This window comes from Lutjanus erythropterus, chromosome 10 (assembly GCF_056507025.1).
Source record: "Lutjanus erythropterus isolate fLutEry1 chromosome 10, fLutEry1.hap2, whole genome shotgun sequence".
Taxonomy (NCBI): domain Eukaryota; kingdom Metazoa; phylum Chordata; class Actinopteri; order Lutjaniformes; family Lutjanidae; genus Lutjanus; species Lutjanus erythropterus.
The window spans coordinates 26,735,198-26,749,181 of record NC_139326.1 but is presented as its reverse complement, the minus strand read 5'-3'; the positions used below and the strand labels follow the sequence as shown (position 1 = coordinate 26,749,181).

At 40.5% G+C, this 13,984-nt stretch overlaps 1 protein-coding gene across 7 annotated transcripts in view; it reads right to left on the bottom strand.

Annotated features, from left to right (window-relative positions):
- LOC146320528 (uncharacterized) overlaps window positions 1-13,984 on the bottom strand; it is a 50,666-nt gene that overhangs the window by 15,586 nt on the left and 21,096 nt on the right. For all 7 annotated transcript variants that reach the window (XM_084728816.1, XM_084728809.1, XM_084728812.1 and 4 more), the window contains exons 7-9: window positions 5,854-6,003; window positions 4,195-4,526; window positions 503-4,048 (exon numbers count right to left, since the gene is read on the bottom strand). In XM_084728816.1, coding sequence (XP_084584942.1) covers window positions 503-4,048; window positions 4,195-4,526; window positions 5,854-6,003 — 4,028 coding nt within the window. The remainder of the gene's footprint in view (window positions 1-502; window positions 4,049-4,194; window positions 4,527-5,853; window positions 6,004-13,984) is intronic.

Here is a 13,984-nt window from a genome sequence, read left to right as displayed (position 1 = left end):
TGCAGTCCAAACTCCCATAACTCTCGTTGGAAATGTGGGGTGCACTATAAAGTGCAAAATACAACAACAGAGACCCTGGACTATTGAGCATCTGAAGTCGTAAATCAAGCAAAAACGGGAAAGAATTTGCTTTCAAAGCTTAGACAACTAGTGTCCTCAGTTCCCAAATGCTTACTGAGTCTTGTTGAAAGAAAAGGTGATGTAAATAAAATTCAGAATGAGTGCATATGTACAAAAAAAGCAATTAAGTTTATCATTTTGAACGATAAATATATTGTCTTTTACTGTATTCAATCGAATATAGGTCAAAAACGTATTTGGAAATCATTGCATTGTGCTTTTACACACATTTTACACACCATCCCAGCTTTTTTGGAATAAGGGTTTGTATGTTTAAATAACGGATTTGCTTGTTGCATGGCTTTTGAATAACTACATGTGAGAGATGTAGAACAGAACAGAGCTCAAGACACAAACTTAAAATGTGAGGTGCACTGCTTACCTTAAAATGGGTGAATAGCTATCCTGAGAAGTTTCATGGTCTCCAATTTGATGTTCAGTTGACCATTTATCATGATCATCAGTCTGTATAGGTTGTTCATCATAGTAATCCACTGTATTTTGTAGGAATCTGTCCCTCTTGGGCTCAAATGTTTGTAAATCTGTTTGTTGATATGAAGAACCTCCTCTCTGCTCCTCAGTGAAATTTAGTAAATCAGAAGCGCCTAACTGTTTTGTCTGTCTTTCTTCCCTCTCACTTTGTACGTCTGAAGTCCATTTTGGCAGGGTATGGTGTTCCATATCAGATTCCTCTTCATGTTCATCCTCACCATTCTCCTCTTCCATTAAATCTCCAGAAAATGGTAATCCAAGTCCTCTGTCAGTAGAAACACCTGATTCACTTAATGGAGTACCAAGCAGGGAGCTGGTATGGGAGACTGAACTATTTGTACATACGGGGGATTGTGGTTCAGATGTGTCCTGTCTTGCTAACTGACCCCTCCAGACTTGAAAGTCATCCAAAGAAGTAGGACATGGTGGTGGTGCAGATGGTGACTGCCCACCCTCATCTGAATCTTCCATTGAGATCTGTGAGTGTACATAAACTTCCTCTCTGGTTTTCAGGAAGTGATCTGATGGGTACCTTAATGATGGAGACACACTTCTGGCCACCATGCTTGAACTATCATCATAGTTTCCTTCTTCTACCCGTGTTTGAGTGCAGCCTGTTGGACTTGAATCTGACTGATGAAAAGATTCAGAGTTATTTTTTGATTGTCTGGGAGTGATCATTTCTGGCACCATGTGATGCCCAGTGTCATTATCAAGACTTTCTTGGTAATGAGTAGATAAAACAGCTTGATTTTGTGTGATGTCAGTTCTTCCAGTCATTTGATTTTGTCTACTTTCTTCTGTGTTCTCCTGATGTTCTCTACGTGCAGCTTGGACCTGGGTTTGCAGCACTGTGGCAGCATAGGAAAGCATGCTAAATGTTTCCATCGACTTTCTTGCTCCTTTCGATTGCCTGTCACTCTGCTTAGGCCTATCACGCCACTCTCTCTCAGCTTCTTTAACTGTGCCAGACACAATGATGTATTCCATTTCTAGACCCGATGATGAATCTCCATCAGAATTGGACCTGAGTTCATCTTGACTACCTGGGTGAAGACTGTCAGGACTGTACTTCAGTGTTTCTTTTTCTCCTCCGGAGCTGGAGCTCAGAGACATGGTTTCTGTTGTTTTACCCTCCATATTTCCAGCGCTTTTGGGATCACCTTGGCTTTCAGTGGCAGCCACATGTTTTTTGGAATCAAGGTTGTCCCAATTAAGAAGGCTTGGGGATAATGTTTGTTCAGTCTGCGCTCGAGTATCTTCAGTAGAGTAGTCCACCAGAACAAACGGGGAATGATCACTGGGTTGCTCTACCCAATCAGCTTCCTCTGATCCTTCTCCACTTTTGTTGTCGTACTTACTCTCAATGGAACTTCCCCCACTCATGTGACCTAACTCACCAGGTTCCTCAAATAGGAACACCTGGTTGGCTGGCTGTTCTTTGTCTGAAATTGCTGCTTTGTATTCAGTCTTTCCCAGAGGATCAGCATCCTGGTATTGATCATGCTTCTCATCTATTTGAGTAGGTTTTGTCACAGCTACAAAAGGGCTAGACTGCCCCTCTAGCTGTACCATGTCTACTATTGGGTTAGCATAGGTATCAGGGGAGGATGTGAGGCTCCAAGTACCAGCTCCCACATTGTCATATTCTGAAGTGGAGGTGACCATGCCTGGGACAGGTAGGTCCCACATGTCAGTACCATGATAGGAGGACATCCCATCCTCTGAATGATCAGGTGGCAAGTTCTGCAAGACAGACTGTTGGCTCTGAGCACTCTGTATGTCATAGTCTTCTGTTTCTTCACCCTGTGTTCCACCTTCAGCGGCCTCTATGACTATTTTCACATTAGGTTCGTTACCTCTCCACTCTGTAACTTTGTCTTCTTCTACCTGTTTGCTTCCTCGTGTCTCAGGAGAATCACTGGCATCCAATGATCCCATGTGACTGAAGTCCCTCCCATTTTCAGGTCCTTCAGGGCTTGTTACTGTGGAAGAGCTGTCCTCCTGTATCGTGGTGTTCCACATCGCCATACCACCATCAGAGAATCCTAGTGGACTTTCCACTGATGCATTAGCCGCAGCATTTTGGTTCACTCCGCAGAAAGAACCTGAGGTTTCAGACAAGTTGTCAGGAGTTGTGAGAGGTGATAGACTGTCATCTCTAATTGTCATATTCCACATATCTAGTGATTCTGGGTAAGATGTGGTGGTTCCACTATCTGATTTGAGAAATCCCTTCTGAGCGGAATACGTCCAGAAGTCTAAGAGCTCAATCTGTCTGTCTCCTTTTTTTCCGTGAGCCCCTTCGTCCTCTTCTTTAGATGTGTCTGGTGTTAAAGTGTTTAAGATTGCTTTCTTTTTTGACATGGAGGATGTTTTTTCTTTCATTACAATTATACCAGCCCCACATTTTCCAGTTATTTCCTCCTCTGGTGGCGTCAATTGCAGACAAGCCAGAGTAACAGGGTTCCACTGATCTTTAAGCATGGAATCTGGGTTCCAGTTGTCATATGATTCAGTCTGCTCAGTGATCAGACTAAGCTGTGGTTCAAGGGTCTTTCCTTTTGGGTTTGCACTCTCTGACTGTAAGATTTCCTCTCTGTTTTCTTGTCCTGTCATATCATCAACTGACTGTTTCCCCCTAACATTGTCTACAATATTCTGTGGACTCTCACGTTCCTTGATCCTATTCCAGACATTATTATCACTTGAGGACAATGCTCCTTGTGTGTCAAAGCCAAGTTCATCCCAGGTCTCCGACAGTGACGATGACACACTGTCCTTGTGCTGCAGGCCGTTGATCCTTTCAACAATGTCTTCTGGAAAGAACCTGACCCCACAACTGCTGGGAGGGCGACTACCTACCACACTGTTGACTGGGGTTGGAGGAACCACAGTGTCAATCATGTCATTCCCATGAATTTGACCATGGTGGTCAATTGAAGAATTTCTACTTTCAAGCCCACTGAATGAATTGGGAGCAGAGAAATCCAGCAAGCTCAGCTCGTCAAGTTCAGAAAAGCTGGAGCTCTCTGCTCTTTTTTCTCCTTCACCTCCTCTTACTCCAGAATTTGCCAAGCCCCCTCCTGTTGGCATAGAGTTGTCACTGCTATGTAGTGGGTCAAAACTAAACAGGTCAAGGTTTTCACTCTTATTTCTGCTAGAGCGGTTCTTCCTCCTCTCAGGTGGGACAGGAGGGGAGAGGGATAATAACCCCAGAGGAGAGGGATTTCTCAGGAAGAGTCCTCCTGGTCCTGCTGCTGAAGCTCCTCCTGCCATAATGTCACCAACTGGGCTGTCATCACTGAGGAACACTGAACTCTCCTTGGAGGAGCGGCTGCTGCGGATGGTGGTCATACCGCTGTCAGGGCTCACAAGCTCCCCACCAGCGCCAACTCCCACGCCACCTGTGTCCTCTTCACCATCTGCCATCACCCTATGTACAATGATAAAACAGCACTGTCATTGAATTGTGTCAGTGTTTGCCTCAAGGCCATCAATAAATAATGTTCTAAGATTTCATGTTTTCATGACTTTCACTGAATCTGGATGAAATAAATTCCAAGTAATGCATCTGATTACCTTGCTATTGCCACCACATCTCCACTGCCTCCCTCAGTTCTCTCTATGTCTGAACCATCCATGTCATTGATACCAGATGATCCCTGCGAGAATTCCACGCTTCCTGCCACTCCCTCTGTAGAGGAGGTCCTACTGCTGGGGTGGCAGGCTAATACAGAGCTCCGCCTGTCAACAAAGTTCTTGAGGAGACCCTGTATTTCTTCTACCAGCAGAGGTGGAGTACCAGAAGATAAGGAGGTGTTTATAGGGATGTGGTATACCTGGAAACTCTCCCTGATCTCCAGTTCACCAGAAAGAGACCAGCTGGAGGACTCTTCCAGCTCACAGCAGATCTGCAATGAAAGCCACTGTGTTGTAACATTTTAAGTTTTTCTTATCTTTTTAAAACAGTAGTTGATACTTTAGACTCATTGCTATCTTGTAGGCGTGTGAGATGAGAAAGCTGATAACACTCCTAGGAGATGTGTCCACCAAAGCACTTTTTGCAGAGGATAGAGTACATTTTTACTTGTTTGCGATGGGACCACGGCATATTTACACATTGCTACAAATGCCAGCAGTGTGATGAGGCGCTGAGCACTGCACATTTGAGTTTTTTTCCTGGTTGCTGAAAGTTTTAAAAATGTTCAACTTTGGGTAAAACACTGCGCCTAACACTGTCAATTTTTACCCAGCTCTCCAATCACAGTGGGGGAATGGTGGAACAAATACCATAAACTGTCATACAGTACTCCTTGAACCAAACTCCTTTAAATTTCAGCTCTTAAACTAAACAAAGGCACTCGTCGAGATGTTCCATGAACCCACATAAACTGGTGAGTCAGTCCTCTCTCCCCACATGCTTCAGCCTTTTCGTCATCCAGAGCAAGAGCTCAAGTAAGTACTTTTTCTTGTGCCAACACTTTTACATTAAACATCTGCTGACAACACAAAGCATCTACAAAATTGGGTACTTGCAAAACATAAATTGCCATCATTTCCATAAATATTCAATATCATAGCAACCAAAGCATCTCAGCGCCTCCACAGCACTCTGAAGTGCTCTGAGTTGGGTGTATTCAGAAGAGTGCCTGGTGTTTTCAGATGGGAAAAAATGCTTTGGTGGACACAAGCCCCGGTGTCTGTCCAGTACATGAGGCTATAGCCAGCAGGTGGTTAGCTTAGCATAGCACAAACAGCAGGAAACAGCTAGCATGTACACATATCAAATTCTTCATACCAGTACCTCTAAAACTTGACACTCAACACAACACAACGTATCTTTTTTGTTTAAGTTGAACACAAATTAAAGAGTAAAAAGATGTGATTTTATGGGAGGTTATGTAGCTTACCAGACTATTATTATAATATAATTATTCCTTTTCAATTATTATATTGATTTGGGAAGGCTGACTGACTAAGGTTACCATCCTGTAGGAAACTTTACCCAAAACTAGAAGCCCACACCTCCCAACACACCTCATGTCAAATTCCTGTTGCAATCCTTCATATTTTAGCAAAGAAAAAATCATATCTAGCGATTCAGAAAAAACAGTCATTAAAATGCCATTTTTCTAGTCACAAGAAATATTCATAGCCTGGTGTTTATCAAAGAAGCACCAATGTTTCCATCTTAACATACTGCACATGGCTGTATTGGTGGTCTTACATTTTATTTACCTGGTTTAGGATATCTGTGTTGTTTGAGTAGACAGCCATCTGCTGGCGAGGAGGATGAAGGGTATCACTGATCGACAAGAGAACTACAAGACCATCATAGCCATGGCGATCACTGAATGATTTCAGCCCGTCCACATAACCATGCCAATCCTGGAAGAGAGATTTTAAAAAATGAAGAACAAAAAATATATAAAACAAACAAAAAGGGGGATGGAATCAACATCAGAAATGTATAAGGCAAGCCTCTTGACAGATGCTCACAGTTCCAACTTTTATGAAATTATATTGTTACATGAAAAATCAATTATTACATTTTAACATAATAGTCTCATAATGATTAATAAACATTTCTTAACATTTTGGTTACAGCTGTATAGGAAACTTTGTTAGACCCCTGCCTTTTATTGCACATATGATTTGATTTTTTTTTTGTAAAACTAAAGTGGTTTCAAGTAAGCCTTCATCTGTAGCAATGAGAGACGAAGCTGTCAAAGCGCACAGAGGGGTAGAGAGACACTTTGTGATTTATTGTTTGGAAATTAACTGTTTGCTCTTAAAACAGCCACCATGCACAGATTATGGTAATTCAGTGACAGGCACAATGATTGATGGATGGAAAGTTGCATTAATTAATTGTTTTGTTTGTCAAGGGAACTTGTTTTTTCTTTCTTTCTGAAATGATTAACAACAATGTTATGGAAACCATAATTTGCAACGCAGGGTTACACATAAAGTGTGCAAAGTGATACTTTTGAAAACATATTTGCTTGATTAATCTAGATTTGTTGTATAACTGTTTGTTTTGTGAAGTTCTGAAAATTGTTGTGCTTATTTAAGTGGAACTTTTAAACAAAAGAGATACTGTAGTTTTAGTAAAGCTAACACAGAAAAAGTTTGACATTTATGTGTGTGTGTATTTCATATTTCTGATCATGTTGCCTGACTTGTCCAGATGTTTCCAGCTGACTTTTAAAGTGTTAGTATTTTGTGTCTGTGTGCTGTGTCTTACAGTGTGTGTGGTCTTTATCTCTGCTTGAGCCTGTGTGTGTATGTGTGTGCGTGTGTGTGCATTTGTATGGGTCCACTGAAATTGATTGATGAGCGCTGCAGGCGCTGTATCTGCCCAGGCTGTGTCAATATTAACCTGCGAGGATGAGGGGGCTACAATACTCCTCCCCCTGATCCTCCCTCCACCCCATCTTTCTCTCTCTCCACAATATGGCTGCTGTCAGACTCAGGACCATCAATCGTCACACACACACACAACTGTCACTTCACTGACACCGCCATTTCTCAACACTGATATCCTGATGAGTGCAATGAAGCCTCCCAAGATTCGTTAAAACACACATATTCACTCACATAAGTACAAACACACAAGTAAAGTCACATGAAACAATAACACATGCAGACACACACACATAAATTCGCTGGTAGTCATCTACTGTAATCTCAGTGTATGAACAAACATGTACCAGTATGTACACATATGAGCTCTGTAAAGCAATAAAGCCTTCATGATTTACAGTACAATGTACAAAGAAATGCTCAAATGATGCTTATACTCTAAAACTACTACCCAACTGTGTGCATGTGCACTCAAAACTGCACACACACACACACACTCACACACACAGGCAGGGAAATATAGTCAAAAAACGAGCAGAGTGCAAATCTCCGAGATAACACGCAGGGCGACAGTCTGTCTGCCATTTGGCTCTTAACAGAGTAAATTACTACTCATATTGCCAGCCCCTCCTCTTCCTCTCTCTTTCTGCCACCCCCAGATACACAGATTGCCTTTTCTTATAAATTACCAACATATTAGCTATAAAAATCCACTTGCTAACAGTCTCCAAGAACCTTAGCATCCGGTCACAGAGACCTGTTTCTCATTTGTTGAGCTTTTGGTAAGCTGAGACAGACAGACAGACAGACAGAGAGCAGACAGTCACTGGGCGCAATATTCTGGCACAGTAGATATTTTGAATATTAATTGTTTAAATCCTTTAAACTTCAGACGAAAGCATGATGTTAATAACATGGCAGTTTTGTCGTGAAACTATATATTAGCTGCAACCAATCCCCAGGTGAGGACTGTTATCACTCAGTATTGGTCAGTATACTTGTTCTCAGTTGTGAAATGGTATAGAAATGATGAGTAGTCATCAAGAGCAAGGTATGGATGGACTGATATTTGAGGGTGGTGATGTTTCACGAACATAAATGTTTGTTTTACCTGTATTTACTTCATTTAAAGATCCACTACATAAGAATTTCAGGGATTTATGGGCAGAAAATGGCAGACCTAGAATTAAATATTCATAAAAGTGTTTTTATTAGTGTATAATTACCTGAAAATAAAAATCATTGTGTTGTTGTCATTGCAGAACTAGCCATTTATATTTACAGAGAGGAGAAACCAAGTGCTGCCAAGGGAACTTTGTTGATCCTGAGGCATGGTGATATGATGTCCAGGCCACTAGCAGAACTACTATGGAAAGAAAAGCCTCTCTCTCCTCTCTCCATTTCATTAATTTAGATCAGCACCTTATATCTTCTCACAAGTCTTGTTCAAAACACAGGAATAAATAACTTCCAACGTCACAAAAACAAACAATTGCGGATTTAGCAGCTTACAAATTAATTTGCCTCAAACTCCCTTCTCAACCATTTCACTCCGCCTCTCCCTGTCTGAACCCAGTGTGTCTCCATCATTCCTTGGAGTCAGAGTCTTGTACCCCACCTCAGTAACATTATTGTACTCCTTCTTCCTGGTCTCCATCAGTATCAGAGGCTGTGCCCCAGTCTAATAGGACAACTAACTGAGCTAACTAGAAAATGCCAGCTACAACACAGATAGCGGCAGTACACTGGTGACTACAGTGTTACAAGATACAAGAGTCAGTGTAGCAAAAATGCCCCATGACCAATGGCAGTTTGAGGTGGGTTCTTTTTTTTTTCTGCGACTAAAAAGTCCATGAAAACTTGGTGGACTCTTCTGACAGACACCGACACACCAACCTCCTCTACAGTCTCAACACCAATCCTTTAGTGGACTATTAGGTGTCAGACCTAGTGCCAACAAATCCAACACTAGCTATAGATAACACCTTCACTGTCTTTTGTGGCCACCACTGGTTTATCTACATGTTTAGAAGGAGAGTGAGGTGAGTTGGTTGCAAACTGCAGGCTCACCACTAGATATCACAAAATCCTTCACACTGGTCCTGTAACTTTACGCTGATGGAAATTCCATTGTAGGACGACTTTTCGCTTAATGACAGAAAAATCTGTCAAAACTTTGTGGAATTACAGTCGCTGCCACAGAACTTTGAATACCAAATGGCCGATGGTGTGATAGGTCAACCTGCAGGTCAAACATGTCTTGAAGAGAACTTGTGTATCAAAGGGGGATGTACTCTAAAAAACTTTTTTTTTCTGATGGCATCCTTCCTTTTATGTTTCTTTTACCCAAATCTTCTTCATTTACCTAATTTTTTCTCTCTGTCACCTGTATCTGTTTTCCTGTCACACTTTGTCTTTTCATCTCATGCTCTCACACACTTTGCAGCTTCATCTTTCTCCCACACAAGGCCCCAATCCACACACAGAGATGCAGAGACACACACGCACACACAGACGCACACCCTCCCTCTCTCTTTGGTTGTCTTTGCTCCACAGGTAGCAAGTCTTTAGCGGCTGCTTGCAGTTCTCCCAACCTGCCATCATTATGCACAATAGCCTTAGGTACAAAACTCAGGCCTCATAACTCACGCCCCGCGCGCGTAAATTCCCGTGCAAACACAGTCAAAGCAAAAACACATTTCCTGCTGTCGCCAACATCTCCGGCAAAGAATTAATCAAGCGTTCATCCATTTAGGCTCTTTGCATACCCTTTCCGTCAGAACACAGAACGCTAAGAGAGTTGCGAGTTCTTCTCAGGCGATCGTTTCGCCACCCTGATGAATCCATCAAGCGAGGTTTGATTTATACATCTGTCTGTGATCACAGCGGTACAGCTACAGCAAATGGGGTGGCAAGGAGCGAGCTGACACCACCCTGCTCAAACACACACATGCAAATGCACGCACACATGTGCCACATATACCACTCACCACACACACATGTATGTGCTCACAAACCAACAGTAATGCACTCTTTTTCACACACACACACACACACACACACACACACACACACACACACACACACACACACACACACACACACACACACAGAGTCACGTACACAAGAGTATTATTGCTTATGAAGTTTTTGGAGAGACAGAGGGAAAAAGGGAGGGGGGTAAAAGTTTGCAGAGAAAGAAGCCCAAATGTCTTTCTGTCTGTCTTTCTCATATGGGCCTTCTCCGCATGCTTCATTCACTCAGCTCTAAGTGCAGGGATTTGGGGGCCAAGATGCAAGCACTGAGTCTATAAATGTTTTGTTTTGTTTATTTGTTTGCCCTCAAAGCCCAAGGAAGCCACAGGGGGAGAATGAAAATGGGGAAAGAGGAAGAATGAGTGTTTCAGAGGAGATGATGATGAGGAAGAAACATCAGTGTAAGTTGCTTAAGATACAGTATGATGACTGTCTTATGCGTCAGTTTTCTAAACTAAATAAATGCTATATTTTTGTATAGGAAGCAATTCATATAAATGTTTGTTATAGCCAAACACATTTCTGGAAAAATATTTTCACAGAGCAGATAAAAGTGATGCATCTTTGTATAAACCTTATGAGTGTCTGAGTGTATTCGTAGTTATAACAAAGACAACGCTAAACAGAATAAAGAAATGTGTATATGTACTTTAATGTTGTGATGGCATCAGGATTTGGTAACACTTCATTTTACACGTCCCAAATGTCATGGGACATTCATTATTACATATTTGTAACTTCCTTGAAATTACCCCCAAAGTACACCAATACTTATATCTTCACAGCATTTAAAGATCATTTGCAGATATTTTGCTATGAGCAGGTAATTAATAGCTGGTAACTTCTTTGATATATTTCAAGGAAAATTAACTGATAGCCATACAAATTAGTCCCACATCTGCTAATCCCTGATATAAACAGATGATAACTTATTTTAAATATTTTGGAAATAACAACCAAATTGTTCTTTTCTATTCCCCAATAAGTACTTGAAAGCAGTCAGTGTTCAACATTAATAGGTTTTTTTTGTTTGTTTGTTTTCTCTTGCCTGGTCGGGCAAGTGTACATTTGTACAACCCTGTACAAACTGTTTTATTAGTAGTTATTAAATAACAATATAACCTTAAGTTATTTGTCATGTTTAATCTAGGGTTGCAATACCTATAAAATGTCAGAAAACAGTGAAAATGTCTGTTCAAGTTTCTCAAAGTCCAAGATGACATCTTTAAATGTCTGATTTTGTCAGTCTAAAACACAAAGACATTCAGTTTAACATAAAAAAAATAAATAAGAAAAGCAGGAAATCTCCATATTTCCATATCTCAGCATTTTCTGCCCTTGTGCATAAAAAAAACCCTTTAACAATTCATCCATTATCAAAATAGTTTAATTCCTTTTTACCAGTTGCCAGATTTACTTGTTTGACATGGCATTTTATTTGTCCCAGGCAAGCAGGCAATCTTTGTAGTTGAGTCCTAACACTGTGTATGATGTTTATCGATCAGCAGAGGTGACACACAGTCTTTCTGAGAGGGGAGGAGCTTGACATTGTAAATGAATTTAAGTATCCTGATGGACTTTAACATTTAAAAGTTGTGTGAAAAAAGTGTTAACTTTCAACATTTCATCAAATCAGGCTATTTCTGACAATGAATTCTGCCAGAACGTTTTATTTATGACTGTAGATCTAGAACAGAAAGATTTCAATCTCCCAAAATCTGAAGTGGCTCCAGCAGTATGAGCTTTATAAACACCAGGGAGAACCAGGAAGTCAGAGAGGAATAAAAAGACAGGGGGATGGAGGGGCGGGGCACCCTGACTTCCTGGTCTTCAATCTTAGTCCCTGGGAGGCCCACCCTGCACCTGCTGTCTCCTAGTGCCTCTCATCAGAAAGGCATTTACCGAGTGCCGTGGCTGCGGGCCCCTTCATTAGCGAGCATAATTATTTGTGCAAGTGGCGTAGGGCAAAACTGGCCCCGCATAAACAAACAGAAGGGCCGGAGGACTGTGAACAAACAACACATTAGAGACAATCAACGTCGCCAAAATGAAACCTAAAGCGTACCTCAGATGGAGAGACGGCCACATACACACATGCACAGAAATAATAGAACAAACAAATCAACAACGTAAAAATGACAGCAATGAAAACAGAAAAACAGCAACGAACCTCCAAAATCATGTTAAGTCATATGCAATGCATTATCCTACAAGCAGATATCCAGACAAACACATCCATAAACACAAACACACACGCACACAAAACAAAAGATGATTGATTTTGTTTGGCTCGCAGAGAAAACAAACAGCATTAAAATTATTCGGATTTCTTTGAGGAATGCTGGATTAGCCTGTTTTCATATACGAGACAAACTTTTATTACTTTTCCACCTTTCCCTCCTCTACAGTCTCAAGAGTGGAATATATTTAGCTTGCAAAAGACAGAAAACAAAGAACTTTAAAACATATTGTTATACTTGGAAGTCCATATTAACGCAGGCAAAAAACACATTATTCTGCTGTGGGCTCCTGTCCTTCCCACAGTTCATCAACTCCACAGCATGACAACTCTTTATCCGACCAATGCTTCATCTGCCAGCGCTAATTACTGAGCCATGAAAACCTCTGATACACAAATACACACTCAGTCACTTGCCTGAACATGTGAATAATGTGTTTTTAGTGCGTTTGTTAATATGGGCTCTATGTATGTGTTATAGAAAAACTTTCATACAAGAAAAGCCTTCCAACATCTCAGTTACCTTAAACTAACTCAGCTACCAGCTGCCATGTCTTAATATCTACAGGTGATGCTGCACAGTGACTGTGTGCCCTTGAGCAAGGCACTTGACCCCTTTTGGTTCCTGTGGTGCCTCCTCTGCTAGCTGGCACAGTCTGCTACAAGTCCATTAGGCAATGCACTGCTCCTGTGCGCTCTGTACCTTGGGACAAATTGATGACTTTTCAAAAGAAATGTAGTCCCAGTTGGCTTGAAGTAAATACCACACTTTGTGCGGTGAATATTTTAAAATCCAGAGTCCTCTTTGTCTAAGATTGAGATGAGGCAGATCAAAAATGTGCGTCGTTTCCAAGACTAAATTAAGACCTTCGAACAGTGGACTCGAGTGTGGAACATTCTTAATTTTGTCAAATTAATTTAAATAGTGATGATAATAACATGCTGTAATAGTGATAAATGATGAATTTAAATAAATAAATAAAGATAATTAATTCAAATGAAATGATTATGTGGAACAATCATAATTATTGAGTTACTTACTGCAAAGCATGTCTATCTTTAACCACTCACTTCACTCAGAAAATAGGCCATAAAAAAGACCTTGAAGCATGCCCCAACAACAAAATGTTAGAATGCATAAGTCATAGACTGACTTATATACATATATGCTTTTTGTGTGTGTGTCATTTTATTGTTATACTTGTTACATTGATTGTATGTCTGCACCTTTTTGGTTTAAATGCCAAATAAAAAAAAAATTAGAAGAATGGAAACTATACAAAATAACTACAAATTAACAAAATTATTTACTAAATTATTATAAATGTTACTGATGATTTCTAATACAGAATTTTGCAGAGTCTTTTTATTTATTGTATTTTAGTTGCATAGAAATAAAAAATCAAGCCCTAAAAATCAAACCATATATCTAACAGGTCAGGGAGTTTGTACAATACACTGTTAACAGTGTATCTATATGAATTATATGAATGATTTAAAATGAGTATGTTTTTACCTTTAGTCTTCCCCAGAGTTCCAATTTCTACAGAACACACAAGCATAAGGACTTATAGTAGACTATGGTTCATGTTATTTATTTACTCAGTTACTAAATGTCAGCTTGAGATTGTAGGACCGTGACAAAAAGTAAAATTATTTGTGAGGCCACAATTTCAGGTCTGACCATCAACTATCAAACAACAATAAATAGATAGCCTGGGAAAATAC